The 17,699-nt window shown below is 47.7% G+C and overlaps 1 protein-coding gene across 1 annotated transcript; it reads right to left on the reverse strand.

The window, feature by feature from the left end:
- Positions 1 to 219: 219 nt before the first annotated feature.
- Positions 220 to 16,753, reverse strand: GGT5 (gamma-glutamyltransferase 5). The gene is made up of 12 exons (XM_005524470.3): positions 16,555 to 16,753; positions 10,225 to 10,355; positions 8,614 to 8,703; positions 7,191 to 7,380; positions 6,703 to 6,860; positions 6,149 to 6,298; positions 5,571 to 5,704; positions 4,981 to 5,183; positions 4,479 to 4,570; positions 3,587 to 3,696; positions 3,140 to 3,247; positions 220 to 2,945 (listed from the first exon to the last, which is right to left on the reverse strand). The coding sequence occupies exons 1-12, from the start codon at positions 16,713 to 16,715 to the stop codon at positions 2,799 to 2,801; spliced, it is 1,674 nt and encodes a 557-aa protein (XP_005524527.2). The 5' UTR covers positions 16,716 to 16,753; the 3' UTR covers positions 220 to 2,798.
- Positions 16,754 to 17,699: the final 946 nt, after the last annotated feature.

The following is a 17,699-nucleotide window of genomic DNA, read 5'->3' on the forward strand; positions in this document are numbered from 1 at the left end:
TTCAGTCTGACATTACCACAATTTTCTTTTGGCAACCATCTGCAAGGGAACAAAACTCAGCTGTGAGAGACAAGTGGCATGAGCTGCACCATTCCTCAGCTTCTCCAGCAGCATATGAGGCTCCAGAATGAAAAACTGTTACTGCTGGAAACACCTGAATGGAGTCCTCTGTGCTTGTGTGATGGGATAGGCAACAGGTTTAGAGGAGAAACTCACAGACAGGTTTAAAAACACTTTATTAAAAGTATAACTTAGACTTCATTAGAAAATAGAGCAGCCTCTGTACAATGACGCTTTAAAAGTCCATGTAAGTTGATTTCAGTACAAAAATAATGCTCTGTTGTTGGGAGGAGCAGGAGTGTGGGGAGACAAAACTGAGAGGCTCCTGACCCAAGCAGATTTCAGCAGTGAGGAGGTGGCAGGGCAAGAGCAGAGGTGCCAAAGCAGGTACAATCTCAGCTTCACCAGGTATTCTGTTAGGAAGGACTGCAGGACTGGAAGTCTCGGACGCACTGAGAGATCTGCACTCCCATTCCCTTCTGTCTTGCAAATTAAATCTCTGATGAGTTTTTAAACCACTTCACTGGCTCACTTGCAAAGTTAATACTAAGCAGCTAAACTGCTGTGAGTACTGGACTAAAGATAATATTCCCATGTCTATGTGGTGGGAAGTAGCTGTGATACTACTGCACTGGAAAGGTGAGAGGCTGGAGTACTGCAGGGTGCTTCACCCTAAGGTGTGTCAGAAGCAAAGGTAATGGGAGGCTTAGTTACTTGGTGACTTGGGTTTTCTGTAGTGAAATGATGGAGAGGGAGCAGAGCACTGCTGAAGGTGGCCCTGAAGCCTAATAGAGAAGCCAGGAGTGCTCTCCCTGTCTCCAGCCAGTGCCACTCTCAGTTGCTGATTGTAAACTCTCAGCTCAGTGGGGTTAGCTGGAAAGAACTACGGATCTTGCCAGAGCCAGCATTCAGTGTAGTCTGCATGCCTGGTGCTGTGGTGGGAGCTGCAGATGGGGTCTGGCCGTGCTTCCCTGCACAGCTCTGCCTGGTGGCATTCTGGCACCAGAACTCATGCACCCAGGAACTGCTAGCTGGGGCAAGGGACTTCATCAAGGGAGAAAACTTCAGCAAGTTAGATAGATTTGGTTTCTTTGGTAGTCATAATCAATGTAACCCCTTCCAAATGAACATAAAAACTGCCCCTCTTCAGCTTGTGGGGCTGTTTCCTTTCCCATTCACCAGCACTGTGATGCTGCCTCACCAGGGTGCCAGGCCACTTCCACAGTGCGAGTGAGCAGCTCTGATGGAGAAAACAGCAGTTCTTCCTGAGTTGGGAGCTTTAAGATGAGCTCCACTTGGACAAGAAGGGAGCAGGGCAGTGCATGGAGTAAATCCATGAGTAATTTAATTTCCAGCTGCACAATTAAGGGCTTGTGGTTACGATCTGATAACGCAGCAATCATTCACTGATACAGCAGGGGCTGTGCTACAGTCCTTGGTGTACAGCTTCTGAAGGAAAACACTGGCCCTGGTCAGCTTCACTGGGACCATCACTAAAATGCAAGTGAAGGCTGAGATTTCAGTAAATTGATGGCTTTATTGGACAGGCTTTGTGGGTAAAAACATTGGCATAAAATCTAGCTGGCCTTGTTTAAATGTGTGTTTTTTAATAGTGTGTGCTTGTTATGATGTTTACAGAGGGATTCTATTTGTTGGAGAATTAGAAGTCCTGTGGGCTCTGTGTGTGAGGGGGGTCTCTGCTAGTGCCTGGTTCTGGTTTCTCTTTCAGACATACACAAAACACTGTGCCCATAGGGCAGTCAGGCTCAGAAGCTTTCAGAAAATGGAGTTTTGGAGGATTCTGGGAATTTGACCCAGCATATTTGAAGAGCTTTGGGGGTTTTAGATTTTTCCTTCCTAAATGTTTGATTCTCTTGGCCATTTTGAACAGGGTGAGATTATGGATAAACTGCAAAAGACCCTTTGCATCCAGGTGAAAAATCAAGGACCTTTTGTGTTCAGGTCCCTTCTCCAAAAGTTTTCTCTTTCTGTGATAGTTCTTAGAGTCCTACAATGCTCTCCTTGTGGTCTGAAGGGAACACTAGAGACTAGCTGTGGTAAACAGGAATTTGGAGCATGAAGGATATGGGAGAATTCTGCTAATGCCTGAGAGTGCTGCATCACTTCTCAGCAGTCCTGGTGTCCTGGTCAGGCTGAGCTCAGGGCTACAAATGACATCTCCTGATCACGTGCACTTTGCAATTTGAAGAAAGTTCTAAAGTTTCCAAAAACATTTCCATGCCTTCCTGACCTGCCTTCCCAAAGACCGATGTAGTGGTGTTGAGGAGGGAGAGCTGGCACAGACTGGGAGCCATCTCACCACAGGGAGAGGCACCTCCAGGGAGTTCAGCTGAAGCCTGTTCATCCCAGGAGGAGGGAAAACAAAGACTCCATCAGGAATGGAAGATACAGCTGGGCCATTTCACAGTGTTCTCAGCGGGGTTTGGACCAATTTTCCTTTCACACTTTGTATTCTCTCATTCTGAGTAACTGATGTGCTCAAGAAATATGTTCTCTGTGTATCACATAAGTAATGAAAGGTGTATCTCTAAACAAGGTTAGCTGACCTGTCCTTGTATTGCCTGAGGATGACCTGCAGTCTACTGGAATTAGATGTAATCACAGACTGTGCCCATGCTCCAGGAGACATCCTGATGGGAACAGGAAATTATGGGCATGTCCAACCAAAGCGTGTTCTGAATCTCCTGTGGCTTTGTGGATTGTGATGGCATTTCACGCTAATATCCAGCTGACTTCCCCAGCTTCCTTTTATCAGAGTAAGCAGAGATGCATTTTCCTTCCTTGGAAATTCCCTGTACAACATTCATTGCAAATTTATCTTTCTTTTCTTTATGTCCTCTTCCCAGCAGGCCAGTCCTAACCTCCTGTGGGGGGAGAGAAGAGGAAATGGAGTGAATGGGGCAGGGGCCTGAGATCTTAACGTTGCCAGGTGGGAAACTGTAGGATGTGTGTGTGGAGTCTGGTTGAGAAAGTGAGGTTTAAACAAGAAGCCAGAGGCAAAATAAAGATTACCCAGGAGAGTTACAGAAGCAATCTGCTTCCCACCAAGACCACTCACCTTGCTGAAAGACTCCTCAAATAGGACACTGTCACCCTGGGTATGCATGACAGGAGCTGAAATGGCATGTTCCAAGTCATAGCCAAACCACAGCTTGTTTATAATCGCCTGCAATGAAACGAATTCCACACTGCCCAACTGGACATAAAACCTGGGTTGTCCAACCCAGGCTGCACTGAGCCAGAACCACAGTCCTGTCAGCCTGGTGTCCTGCTTTCATGGTGACCAATACTAGATGTTTGGGGTAATTGAAAAATAGGATTAGCACCTAATGCTTCCCAGAATGCTTTTCCTGGCCTACAGCCTGCAGCCTTTAGTGACTTCTAAACTACAAATTAAAAAAAGCACCAAGGAGTCAAGATCTGAGGGGAGCTGAGTAGAGACTGACCATGGCTAGAAATCTGAGAGGGCTGAAAGTCCTGGCAACTTGCTGTGGTTTTCACTTACCATGGTGGTAGCACTGATAATCCAGCCCCCTCCAGCTCCTCCAATCACCAGCATGTCTCCTGACTTGGAGATGAGGATGGAAGGCACCATTGCTGAGGGAGGCTTCTCTCCTAGAGCAGAAGCAGAGATACTATTCTGTCCATGTGGCTCTAAACAGGGTAGGAGTGGCACAGGTTCATCTACCTTGACTTTCTTTTGTCTCCCACAGAAAAACAAGTTGCTGCTCCTTCATTAAGACACTCAAGACTTACAGAAAAATGTCCTGGTACTGAAAGCCTGTCTCCCAGGAAACTGAGACCTTTATGGCACAAGCTGAACAGGCTTCTCTTGATGCAGGACAGGGCATCCTACAAGTATTCAGGACTTGCTGCAGCTCACCCAACCAGATGAGGAACCTTTAGCAGAAATCCTGCCACGGCAGCACACTGGGTGTCCTCTCCCAGCAGGCTGAGGGGGATGCAGCAGGGACAGCTTATGGCACAGAGCCATGTCTGCAGCAACACTGCTGTGTCACAGAGCTCGGTGCAAGCCTGCAGCAGCTCTACACTCAGAGTCATAGATGAGCCTCAAATATCAGCAGGCTTGTCTTAGCAGTAGTTTCTTCACTTCTTCCCTCCCCTTCCTGCCAGCCAGTGATCAGCGTCAGCATTTTTTTTAACCTCTGATTTCCCTGGTTAGAACCCAAAAGTCCCATGTTTCCATACAAGGATATATGTGAGTAGACACAGATACACTACAGAACTTTATCCTCTCTTAGTCTGAAATAAACTTGCTCTCATCCAGATCTAGGAAAGAGTACCTGTAAGTTTACAGGTTGTCCCTGCCCACTGGTACACAGCCTGTGTATCCATCCCCTGGCCCTGTGCTTTATTCTAAGGATGAGGATGCTCACCTGCTTTAATGCTTCTGTTTGATACGCAGAAGTCAGCAAGTTCATTATTTAAAATTATCCCAGTTTGGTTAGAATACACAAGGGAGCCAAACCTGCAGGGAGGAAAGATGAAGCCTTTTAGTGCCCAGAGTTCTCCTGCTGTGGATGACATTAACTGCACATGGCACCCTGTGAGGACCTTCTATCTCCTCCCAGCCTGCAAGTGTCCCAGTGAAGGTGTCCAAAAGGAATTTGTGCTGCTGCTGGTGACAGATATAAGGTCCCTGTCACTGGTGCCTGTGGGGATTTGCTCAACCCACAGAAATTCAACCAGAGCCTCAGCAAATTCTCGCATCCTCCTGAATTATGACAACCCTTGGAGTTGATGCTCACAGATCTTTGCTGTCACATGAAAAAGGCATTCACAGCTCAGAAGCTGCCAAAACCAATGAAACCCAGGGGTTTGGCTTTGCTGGTAGCCAGCCGTTGCAGCTCCCCTGTGAACCTGACAGGGGTCACTCACAGGTAGTTGATGGTGCTGGTGGCAGACACGGCGCTGCCGTCTGCAGCGAGCACAGAGATGTGGCTCGTGCCCATACTTTTGTATCTGTCGTTGTAGAGGGACTCCAGCAGGTTGTAGTGGCTGAGTGAGTGGTCACCACGAGCATCTATCCGCTGCCTCACAAACTCTGCAAACTGCTCAGACAACAGGGTCCCCACAGGCACCTGCAAGCACAGCAAGGACACTGAGCTGGTCACCAAAGCACAGGTATGGCTTTGGGCACACGGAGGCCTCAGGAACTGAGCTCCAGTAGTCAGAGCTTGGGGCCCTGGAGTGGCCAGTGTTCAGCCCCATGCCACTCTCATCCCAGAAAATGGACCAAGCTCAGCACCGAGGCACCTCAACACTAGCAGGAGCATGTGCACATCCTCTGTCAGGTGACTGAAGCTGCAGAGTGAACAGCCTGATCCCACCTCTGCCTTCACCAACTCAGCTGCATTCCTCTCTAGCAGCACCTCTAAGTATTTTCTTTCCTTCCAGGCTGCAAAGAAGGAGCGTGTCAGAGCATTGCTTGATGCTGTAGCACTGCACCAACACACCATGGAGCTCACCTGAGCTTCAGAGAAGGCTGGGTCAGTCATGCGGGGTCTTAGCATGTTGCCAAACTTCAGGGCCTCTGCAATGTAGTGATAGGTTTCTACCTCCTCCTCAGGTGTTGCCAGTGATGCTTTATGGAATTTATACTCTATGGAGCAGGATGAAATTATTTTGTTAATAGACCCAAGGCAATGTTTTTTCAAAAAATGTAAAAAAAAAAATGTTGAAAGGAGCCTCCTCTTCCCACCCCAGTTCTTACCAGGCTTCCCCTATGCTTCAGCAGGATGTGGATGCAGAAACAACCAAGTACTAATTTCCACTGTGACTTCAATTTCTTTTGAAGCATTGGGAAATCACGCATCCTTTGGCTTTTGCAGAAGCTGTGGTGATGCTGATCCACTGTACAAGTGAACCAGTTCATCCTCCTGCTGCATAGCATGGTCACACTGCTGCTTTGGGCCCCATTCTGGCTCAAAAACTCCATTTCTGCCCATTGCATTTTATCACTCTCACTTTTTTTTATCTCACTCACTTTTCAGAGAGCAAAATTCTCTGAAAACCTCTTGCTGACCGTTTTCCATTAGGAGTTTACCTTCCAATACCTTGAGGATGAACATGAGCACTGCACCTCCCATGGGTGGTCCTGGAGTGAATACCTTGGTGTGGTTGTTCAGGGTGATGTTCAGAGCTGAGGACACCTCTGCTTTGTATGCCCGAAGGTCTTCCAGTGAGAGGCTGGACCCTTCAACAGAGAGCCAGAAGCTGCCATTAGCACAGCAACTTGTACTGCTGCTGTGGGCTGCCCGCATCAGAGCCTTGGTAAAGCTTGTGAAGATCCATCCCCATACAGCCCAAACTCCTTCCATCCAGCACAGCACTGCCATCACACTTGCCATGTGCTGACAAGCCTCAGGATGTCACAAAGCCTAAAGGAGTCAGAGGGGCCAATGCATGAGCACAGTGGGCAAAGGCCAGAGCAGTGGGTGGTCCCAGTTCTGTGTCTGGACCTGAGTTATAGGAACTGGGGAAAGGTGGCCCCCCACCACTCCAATTGACAAGCAAATGGCATGTGTTGGCTTTCCCCTGGTACAGGTTCACTGTGAGCAGGGCCTGTGTATATCAGGACTACCTGTAGCTGTTACCTACCAGCCTTCCTGACGTCCTCCACCAGGGCCCTTCCTATCTCTCCCTCATAAAACGCTGCAGCTCCGTGTTCTGCTACAGTTTGCAGTGTTTGCTGCAGCGCTTCCCACCGGTAGGTCTCGCCACGCCTCAGAAATCTTTGACCATCACATAGCAGTGGGCTGTTAAAGAAGAACATTTATCATAGCAGTGGGCTGTTAAAGAAGAACATTTATCCATTTTACAGCGTGAACCTGTTCTTGCCCAGGGCAAATGGCCTCTTTTTCCTACCATAAGCTGATCTGGACTACACATGTTGTATACTTTCCAAGGCAGTGCTACACTGCAGCCTCTTAAAAACCCACTTCTGTGATTTTCTCCCACTCTACAGCAAGTATTCCCTGAGAACAAACCACAGCAGCAGCCTGTGCTCCATGTCAGCATGTCAGAGAAAGGGGCTGAAGCTGAGGGAACAGTGACCCTCACAGTGCAGTTTCATTCCTGGGTCATACCACAGGCTTTTCCCCAGACCAGCGAAGGCTGGGTGATGGAGAATTTTGTCCAGAACTGGGGAAATGACAAGTGGCTCCGAAAGAAGCTTGATGGTTGGTTCAAACAGGGCTTTCCATGGTAAGCGGCCGTGTCGCTTATGGGCTTCCTCATACCCACGGAGTTCTCCGGGCACGCCAATCCAGCGGGGACCTGAGGAGCACAACAGCAGTGTCACACCCAGTACGTCACTGGCTTGGGGGTTCCACCTCTCTGAAAGCTCTCCAATCAAAGTCTCAGTTGGGAGAGGCAATCAAGACTTCTAAAAGCAGACTTGGTTTGTTTATTACCTTTCCCTATTACTGAACAGCAGGGGTATAGAGAGGCTGGAGCCAGGCCTGAGGTGTGCTGAAAGCAATGGGCACATGCTGCAGCAAGGTTGGTGCCAGCTGGGTGCTGGAGAAATGGTGCTCATGGGGCCTGGTCAAACACCAGAACAAGGGAAGCAGTGAAATTCTCCATCCCTGGAGAAATTAAAAAATGTGACCTCCAACTGTCCCTTCCAACCAGAGTAGCTCCTGATTCCTTTTCAGGCTTTCAGGATAAGAACACCTCCAGGATCTAGGACACATCCCAGAAGATAACATTCTAGGGAAGGAGAATGAATACAGCAATAATGGGGAAAGATATTGTTACAGCACAGCTAGTCTGGACTGGACAAAGTAAATCTGACCATAATAAAAATCCAATTCAGCTAGCCTAGTTCATGTCTGAACATGTTCCTGGATAAGTTATAGAGAACCTCTGCCAAACCCATGCAAGATGAGAAGAAAGCACACAAGTGGCCAGGATGCTGGGCAGGGAGAGAAGTATCAGCCAGTGACTGTCTAGCCCAGGAAATTTGAATTGGATTTGTGTTATGGTCAGATTTACCTTGTCCAGTCCAGACCAGCTGTACTGTGACAATACTGTGACAGATCCAAGATGTGCTGCTAAAGCAAGAGTGCCTGAGCCCAGCAACTCAGCCCCCGATGTGCCAGTGTGCTTCCCCAATCTATGGACATGAGCAGACACACCATTGTGTGAGATTGTGAATTTTATTTCTTGTTTCCAGAAAGCTATTGATCTTATTTTTATCTGTAAGAACTTCTGGGGAATAAGAGCTTTGAGAAATTCAGTCTTGAACTGCAGGCTTCCTACAGAGAGAAGTTACATTGTGATTTCTCCTCATGCTGGCTCCCCATTGTCTTGCTGCTCAGTTGGGTTGCCACTGTTATTACCAAACAGGAATTTTTATGGACCTAGTATTTTTGCAAAAGGCAATCCAGGTAGAGTGTGTTAAAGCAAACAGAACTCCAGATCAAGTCAGTAAGGTGCTCAGTTCCCCACCTTGAGCTCTGTGCACACCAGGAGGGCACACAGCTGTGGCACAGATTGTGTCCTTACCAAAGGGGAAACCAGCACCACATCCAGACAATAAGTTGTGAGGAAACACTTGTGGGACTGTCTCGCGGGCGTTGATCACCTCGACTGTTCCTAGAAAGAAGAAGAGGGAAATGCATAATGTTGTTTTCCTGAAACAGGTGAACATCACACTTCAGTCAGCTGTAGCACTGCATGTGCTGTTGGCCCAGAGCTGAGCTACTCTGCAGCCTTTTGCCAAATGCACCTGCAGGATCAGGTGTCAGCACATTGTCCTTGACTCCTGTGCTTTTGTTTAGAGCAAACCAAGCAGTGCCTACCTAAAGGTACTGAAAAGATAGGGAGAAGGCCAGGGCTTGTCTCCAATGTTCCCCCCAGGGTTCATGGGAACATGCTGCCTCACAGCTGCAGGTTCCTGCACTTCTTCGACAGATGGGACATGTCAGAGACATAATGTGAGCCTCATGCTCCTGGGAGGGCCATTTACCAAATGATGATGAGGCAAGTCTATCGTACTTAAATTTTAATATTATATCATATTTAAATTTTCATATTCAAAGCCCTCTGTATCAGGGAGCTTGAAAGGACAAAAACAAACCCAAACCCCCACTTGCATACACTCGTATTTCAGGTCTAGCAGCCTCCTTCTCTGCCTTGTATTTATCTGTCCACAGAGCTGGCTGTGCTGCAGGAGCCCACAGTGCTGCATCAAGCTCCTGAGCTGTGCACAGCCACGGGCAGCTCTGTGCAGCAGCATAACTCAGGTAGCAGAGAAGGATTGCTGTCAGGAAACGAAGTTGCATGGCTCTGGCAAAAGGAAAAAGAAGAAAAATATAGGTGTTCTGCCAAATTAAGCTCTTGCATAAGATAAAGCCAAACATTTCCAGATTTGTGACTCTGAGAAACTATTTGGCAGGGGTTTTTAGAACTATGATATTGTTAGTGTTCATTGTTGATATTACTATTAGATAGATAAGCTCTGGGGGTTTTTGGAAGCCAAGACTTAGAAACTCCCACACTGAAGACACAAAAGCAAGAAAACAACACTAGAGCATAAGCCAAACACAGAAAGGCTCCCCAGCAGACACTGAACATTGCTAGGTTTAGATTTCTGGAGATGCATCTCCTGGGACAGGAAGGCTCAGCATTGCTTTGGGGAGTCGCACCAGCACAGGGACAGCAGTGTGACACAGCCCCAGTGTCAGCAGGCACTGCCAGAGCAGCACAAGCCCCTCAAGTGCCATCCCGAGGGCTCAGCTGAGGCACTGGCAGCACAACACTGGCAGCACACGCTGCACTCCCCTCCTGCCTGCTTCACTCAGCCACTCACACCTGGCTGCAATCAGCTGTGCAACTTTAAAATGTACTTTGGCATTGCTTTAGAGGGGGAAGGAGAAGCAAACTCAGTTCATTTTATATCAAAGCTCTTTCCTCCACACACGTTCTTGCTGTGAAATGACAATCACAGCGCCCTGTGGTGGATGCTTTGGATTAAGAGCACAAGTGTGGTTTGTGATGTAGATTTTATATTCAAAATATTGCTCTGAGAGAACAGGAAGGATTCTGATTTCTGCACAGCATTTGTGTGTCTGCAGAGCGACAAGGCACCATGGAGAGGCCAGGGCAGGCCCATACCTGTGCTGGCATTATAGATGGTAAATACGACCCCACCACCCAGGCCCGAACTCTGAGGGTTCATCACTGAAGTGCAGATCAAGCCAGCAATGGCAGCATCCACAGCAGAGCCTCCACTTTTCAGGATGTCCCTGTGGTAGGGAGGGAAGAAAAAAAGACACTATTAAAATCCAGGAATATCAGAATGGAGGAACCACATGAAAATGCCTCCTTGGGACCCCTGCAACTTGAGGGGAGCAGCTGGAGAAATGTAGTGGCAGCAGTGCAGGCAGGGTGTGAGGGCACAGAGGGGCACCTTCCTCTGCTGAAGTGAGAAGGAACAATTAGAGGGGAAAAAAGGAGAGTCTGCAGGAGGAAAGAGCAGCCAGGACCAGATCTGTGTGAGACTGGACTTCCTCTGGGCAAAGAGTTATGGGATACAGAGAACTGCAGCTTCTCACAGATGCTGTGGACTAAAAGGGACAGCAAGGAGTCCTAAGACATGGAGAAGGATGCTTGGAGCACACAACAGGGCTTTCCACATACTAGGAACCAAACAACTCTCAAGCTTCCCAAATGCCATCCCCAACAAAGGCATATGCTAGTCAACTGGACAGGAGCACTGAAGTGGGAACACTGGGTCCATGTGAAGTAAAGTCCCAAAACAACTTGTCAGCACAATAGTTACTTCATCATTCCTACACTGTGACTTCATGGGCTTATTAGCACCAAAATGCCCCATTCTGCCCCCTGTGTTCCCAAAGACAAAACCAAGGAAGAAACAAAAAGCAAACAGGAAACAAACCCCTCAACTGCTTCTACCAAGGTACAGCTACATGAAAAACACACAGGCATTAAGGCAGCCTCTTGCTGCTGACAGCAACAGGTTCTGTTAGAGAAACATGCTTCCCTCAAGAGATCTGAAAAACATCTTTTCCTTGCAGTGGAAATGGGGTGGTGTTTCCTGCACAGCCTGCCAGTAGCTAGCACTGGTGTTTGCTAGGAAGGCTCCTACCTGTTTTATTGGGTTATTGCTCAGATAACTTTACCTCATATAACTCAGATAACATTTAACTCAGATAAATATTGCTCATGTATTCCCGTAGAGGGGAAATTGGAATAGTTCATTAATTGCAGTGCAATTGCTCCCAGAGTTTGCATGAGAACACAGAGCACACACAGAGACTGTTTATTTCACATCCACTGATATGGCTGGGACCTGCTGGGTCTGGGAACAGGATGCTGCCAGCAGGCACATTGATTGTGGTTTTTCTTTGTTTCCCTAAATGTCTCAGAACCACTGCCTGTAAGGAAATGACATGTGGACAAGTGGGAAGAAAAGAAATAGTAGGGAACATCAGGCTTTCTGTTTGGGGTCTGCATGGCTTTTGGCCTCCTAGGAGCTCCACGGCTGTAGCTCTGAGCACGGAGACTGAGGCTCAGGCTCAGCCCCTTGCAGCAGGGGATGGACTCACCCACCAATGTCCCTGGAAGGTGTTTTTCTGAAATGAAAGCTGTTAGTTACTCACCACAGTAAGGAAGGACACGAGGGCTTCCTAAAAAACTGAGTCACCTCTGCAGAAGACCCAGACAGCATGTTAGAAAGTTGGAAAAAGAAGATGAAGCACTGCTACTTCAGTGCTCGAAGAGCCCCTGGATTATGGGCTGTGAGGCAACACATGTACAAAGCCTGGTGACAGGGAGCATGGTTCTGGGTGAAAAACATCTTTAAAAAGAAGGTTGGAGATGGCAGGTGCACATTTCAATGCAATGCATTAAGACCTTTACATCAAGCACATTTCCCAAAGTCTGAAAAGCACCAGATTCTCACCCAAATTCACAGCACGTTCACACTGGCCTCCAGCCTTGACACCTTTCCCTCCAGCCTCTCCAGAGACTGAAACTCAACAGAAAATACACTGAGCTGGCTCTTGGTGTGTCACATGTGGCTCTCTGTGCATGGCTCACTCACTTCCAGTCAGGGACCTGCCACTTCCCTGGAAGTGATGCCTGGAGAATTTAAGGCCATTATATATAGCAAAACTACATCTGGATTTATGTCCCATCACCTGGCTCCCTTTAGATGGGTCTCTGCTGCAATGAGCTTAATTATAATGCAAAATGCTTAATCAAAGTGTGGCACCTTACCAGTGCTGGGGCTGACAAAATCTGATAACAATGTTTTGTCCCACATCCTTCCTGCCACTTAGTTTCAGCATTAGGGTTTAGTCACTAATGGAGTTTCCTTATAATAAGGAGCAGAAGAGGGTGTTAACAAGCAAGTCCCATTCCAGCAGCAGCAAACAGGGATTCACCCTCCCTGGAAGGGTGAATGTCAGCAAAGATGGGCAGTTCTGCCCTAGGCCAGAGGGAGCGCTGAAGCCCTCTTGAATACACTGGAAATGCAAACTTATTAAATTGTATTGGATTTTTTTTCTGCTAAAGAAGGCTGGGGACTGGGAGACCACCCATTATACAGCAGCTGCCTCCTTAGGATTTATAAAGAGCAAAAGTAAAAACTGCTTCTGTAAAAAGGGCCAGTTACCAAATTTAAAACATGCAAGAAGGGAAACCAAATCCTTTGGGATGTAAACATACTTCAGAAATCTTCTGGGCCATCACTGAAAAGGATTTTTGCATCAGATTGTCTGGCTAGAACTGAGCTTCCCAGGGCTGCAGACGTTTTCTGACTGTTAAAGTCTCACCATTCTCACCCTCCCCACCAGGCTGTCCCCTCGGGGGGTGTTGACTTCAAAGGCCAGTTCCCAGGGGTTATGCTAGGCTACATTGGAGGAGTGCAATCAGAGATGGCTGCTGGGCCAGGCCAGGACAGCTTGCCTTCCTGCAGTGAATCCCACCACTGGGAATGAACATTTTTCCTGAATCTGTCCCTGACTTTATGCTGGCTGTTTCTTGCTTCTGCCATTTGGGAAAAAAAAAGGAATGCAGAGCAGTGCATGACAGAGCTCAAACAGCACACTGGTAGGGAATATAGAGCTTTTTGCATGCTTGATGAAAAGAGCCTCTTCCAGGAGGGAACAAGTGACTCAGAGCTGGAGGTGAAGTTTGAGTACCTCTTACAGTCACAGGGCAATAATCTCCTGTCTCCTCAGGGTTCTTGACATGAGGACAAATTAGTGAGGTGGACTGTGGCACCAAATCCACATCCTTGGGTAAAAACTATTCTGATTCTCATTTTAGACTCCCATCCCTCTTCATCAAAGTATTTCACGTCATTCAGGGACAAGTTTTCTCCCAGGGCAGGGTCTTAGTCTGGACCAGGCAGCTGTTTGAGGTTGCTTTCAGCCCCCAGTGTCCAGCAGAAAAAAAGAAGAGACCCAACCTTGTTCAGCACTGGGAGCTGGGCATTGATGGCTAAGGGGAAGTTTAGCTCAGGACCTGCCAACATGGATTGTGACAGGCTGAAGGCTCACTGAGATTGCTCACTTTCTGCAGGGACCCAAAGAGTTGCATAAGGATTTCAGAAATCCAGAGTACACTAACACAATCTCCAAAGCTGGAAAACATGTGGGCCCTGAGGTGTTTCTCCCAGCCCACTATCCCAATCATTGAGCAAGAGTGCTTCAGCTCTTCTCAGTAAGTTCAACTGACAATTCTATTAGGAATACACAAAGACTCCCAAATGGAAGAATCTTAAACCAAGAGTATCATGTAGTGCCCCAGGAATTTCATTCCTGACAGCCCACTGAACATGTGGTTTGAGTTGCTCTTTAAAATAAACAAGATTTTTAAATTAAATAATAAAATCTGTAAGTAAGTTAGGCATTAGGTGCTGCTTTTAGTTTCCAAGTCTTTAGGCAGCAGACCAGTTCTCTGAGCATCCCCTGCACAGATTCCTGTGAGCTCGGGGTGGAGGGGATTTGCAGGATGAAAGGGGTGGCTGTGGGGAACAGCCTGGGGTCACAGCAGGAGAGAGGGTCTGCAAGGTCAGTGAGGAAGAGCACGGAGAAACCAGCCCTGCAGTGTCTTTAGGGACGGAATCTAGGGCTGCTTGGTTTTACCCTGCTCTCCCCTTGTTGCTGAAGTAAAGTGGCACATGAACTGCCAGCTCTCAGGTGAGGACACCAGGGCCTAATGGCCGAGACTGCTCTCAGAAATTGGATTTTATTGCTACTGCTGAGGCAAAATTCCTATGGATGCTAAAATCTTCTTCAGCAAAGACGAGGCAGGAAGCAGCTGTATGCTTATCATCTCACGGTGCTCCAGTCACGGACTGTGAGTCAGCCTTGAGGAAACCCCAGCCCTGCAGAGTCACACAGGAGGACACAGAGCAGAGCAGATGGCTCTGAAAGGCTGAGCCCCTCTGCTGTGGCATCCTCACAGTGTCACTGCCATGTGACTTCCTCACCAGTGAAAGTACATTTTCTCACCTCACAGGTTGCTCTGAGAGCTAATTTAGTGGTGACCATCATGTGCTAAGAGCTGAGAGCTTAAAAAGTGACATACAGGTATAACAGCATAGAAATGTCAGGGAGAAAATTAACAAGATCACATGTAGTACAGAGCATGCAAAAAGCTTGCTAGAGGGAAAAATGAAGACACCACTGTGAGCCAGTGGGACAGAGAAAGAAATATGACAACAACAAAAAAAAAGGCAAATATTATACAAAACTTCCAATCCCAAGCTCTCTTACAGAGGAACATTTTTATAAACAATTTTACTTTTATTATAATCTTTTACAAGAACATGCACAGCAGTAGCTGGGAGAACAACACAGGAGTTTGTCCCATTCCAAGTCTGAGGACAGCATGAAATGAGCACAAAAATTTCCAAGAATGGCTGGAGGCAAAGGATACTGGGAAAAGCAGCAGCAGCAGCAGGGGAGTAGAGCTGACCACCAGGCAGAGGGTGAGCAGTATAGAGCCCAGGCAGAGGAGAATAGCCAAGGCTGGGGAGGTCCCAGAGGCTTGGCAGGGCTGGAGGACAGAGCAGGACCAGATGTGCAGGATGGGCAAAAGGGGGCAAAAAATGTAATGGGAACATGAAGCAAGGGCAGGATTTTGTGAGGATCATTGGCAGACTATTTGTAGGAAATTTAAGTTGGTCCATCAGACTGGAGGGACAGCACAGACCTGTCAGCAAGTGAGCTGGAGCTGCAGCAGTGGTGGAGGCTCGGGGAAGCCTGTAGAGCTTCTTGCTGAGAGAAGGGAAGGGAAAAGTGAGAGCCCAGCATCAGTAATCAACTAGACAAAGCTGCTCAGTTGTCCACTGGCCACAGATTTCTATGGCTCTCACTTCAACGTCTTCCAGCTGATTATACACTACATCAAGTTAAAATTTACAATAGCTGCATAAACAAATGCAGTGGTTTTCCCCAGCAGATTCTTTGGGCAATCCAATTATGTATTTTCCTTTTTTTCCATTAATAGTGATTTTAAAAATACTTCTGCTTTCTGAAGAACATGTGGCTTCACATAAAAAATCCCATCTCACTGCTTGACATATGTACAGCCACAGTATATTTTCTCCAGCTACTCACAAATGCTGTGCCAGAATCAGAGGTGAGGCATGGCCAAGTGTGGTATTATGGCACCACACCTCATTTCACTCCCTGAACCACACAGCAGAGCACACAGCTCCAGCATCCACCGCTGGAGCATCAAGTGTAAACTTCCATCCTTCTGCTTTCATGGATACAGGCATTTCATAATTGAAGGAACAGTAAAATAATAATGTGGGAGTCAAAATATTTGACAGACATGTTTTATACAAACTGAAGCTTTACAACCTGGGCATCTAGAGAATTTTTTAACCTACATCTTTCTTTCCAAGTGATGTAAATATGTTTTTTGTACTTCTACTGACATGACCGAATTTCAATTAAATCTGGTCTTTGCTTTTTCCTCATAGCAGACACACTTGCTGCAGCCTTCAGTCCAGACACACACAACCCCAAAAGGCAGAGATGCCAATCCCCCTTTCCCTGCCTTGCCTTCCTTGTCTCTGATGAAGCCTAAAGTCTGCAAGCTCCTCTAACTTCTTAATTTATTCTAAGTCACTTATCCGACAGATCTACCACGCCATAAAAAGTAAAATTTTTCCATCCCCACTTAAAACCAGCATTGTATACTACAAATATTTATAACTTCCAAAAGTCCGAGGGTTTGCACAGTTGCAAATTTTTGGGACACTAATGAAAGTAAGCATCAGGCAGGGAGGCAGAGGCGCCGTCTGCTCCGGCGGCGAGAGCAGCATCGCTGCGCAACCCCCGAGCGGGGACGGGGCAGAACCGCAGCCCACGGGCGTGCTTAGCGCTTGTTCCCTGGGCTAGCCCGAGTCACCACACACACGCCAAGGCAGCCGAGGAGCCGAGCGCTCCGTGCACGTACCGGCCGATGAGGGAGCAGCTCTCGGTGTCAGCAGCCACGGCACCGTGCAGGTAGCGCTGCGGAGCGCAGCCGGGCTGAGCCAGGATGAGCACGAGTGTCACCGCCACTGCCAGCACCCCCAGCGTGAGCAGCAGCAGGCAGCAGATCCTCGCCGTGGACATGGCTGCTCCTGAGCCCCGCCGCAGCTGCGAAGCTCTGCGGGCTGTCGAGGAGGCGCCTGCCGTGCTCGGGGGAAGTGGATTTATCCCGGCACTTTTGTGAGGGAGGTCCCATTGCAGTGGGCTCTGCCCCCAGCGATTACATCCTTTCTAACACTAAAAGCTGCTAAAAAGCGAACGGCGTACTCTTTCTTTCCTGTTCTCTTAGGTGTGAGGGGCTTTTCACTCTCTTTTATAAACTTGCAGATCCACAATCCGCCTCTTTTTTTGTGTCGACGAAAACACTTTACACATTCACTTCAAAGAGAAATCTCCGCACCGCTCCTCGGCTTCTCACAGCCCCTCTGGCATCCCCTTCTAGACACACAAATTGCCCAACAAATGTGGCCTATGTGAACCACTGGGAAAATGATCTCAGTCCTACACTGCAAACTTGAGGTGTTTCGGTCCTGTAAAACTACTCAAAGACATAAAAGCTGAATACGCTGTACAAAGATAGAAGCTCCATATTTACTCTTAGTTTACCTTTTAGTTTATTTTAATCTTATTTACTTTTTTCATATGTACATCTTGCCAGTGTCTGCAGCACACATCTCCTGTAAATGAGCACAAGAGAACAATTGGAATAAAGCAGCACTTTGCAAACATTGGTGCCCGGAGCACCAAGAGCTCTGGGGTCCAGCCTGTGCAGAGCTGGGACAGACCTGATCCCTCACAGAGCAGTGATGAGCAGCAGGAATTGCTACTCAGTGCAGCTGATCCCAGCTGGATCTTTAACAGCCTCTGAATTACACAGTTCTTGCACTCCAGAAGTTAAAGCTAAGGCTCCACCTCTGCCTGCTGTCTTTCTAAAAGATGTTACCTGTGATCCTTTCCCTGCTGGATTTGAAAGGAGAGGAATTCACCTGTGCAGAATTACACATGTATTTCAGAGCAGATTTTGAACTTGTCCCACTAAACTTTATCTTATAACTAGGCAATACTATT

This window comes from Pseudopodoces humilis, chromosome 20, assembly GCF_049639895.1.
Source record: "Pseudopodoces humilis isolate 2021_Gansu_Grassland_sample_001 chromosome 20, ASM4963989v1, whole genome shotgun sequence".
Lineage (NCBI taxonomy): Eukaryota > Metazoa > Chordata > Aves > Passeriformes > Paridae > Pseudopodoces > Pseudopodoces humilis.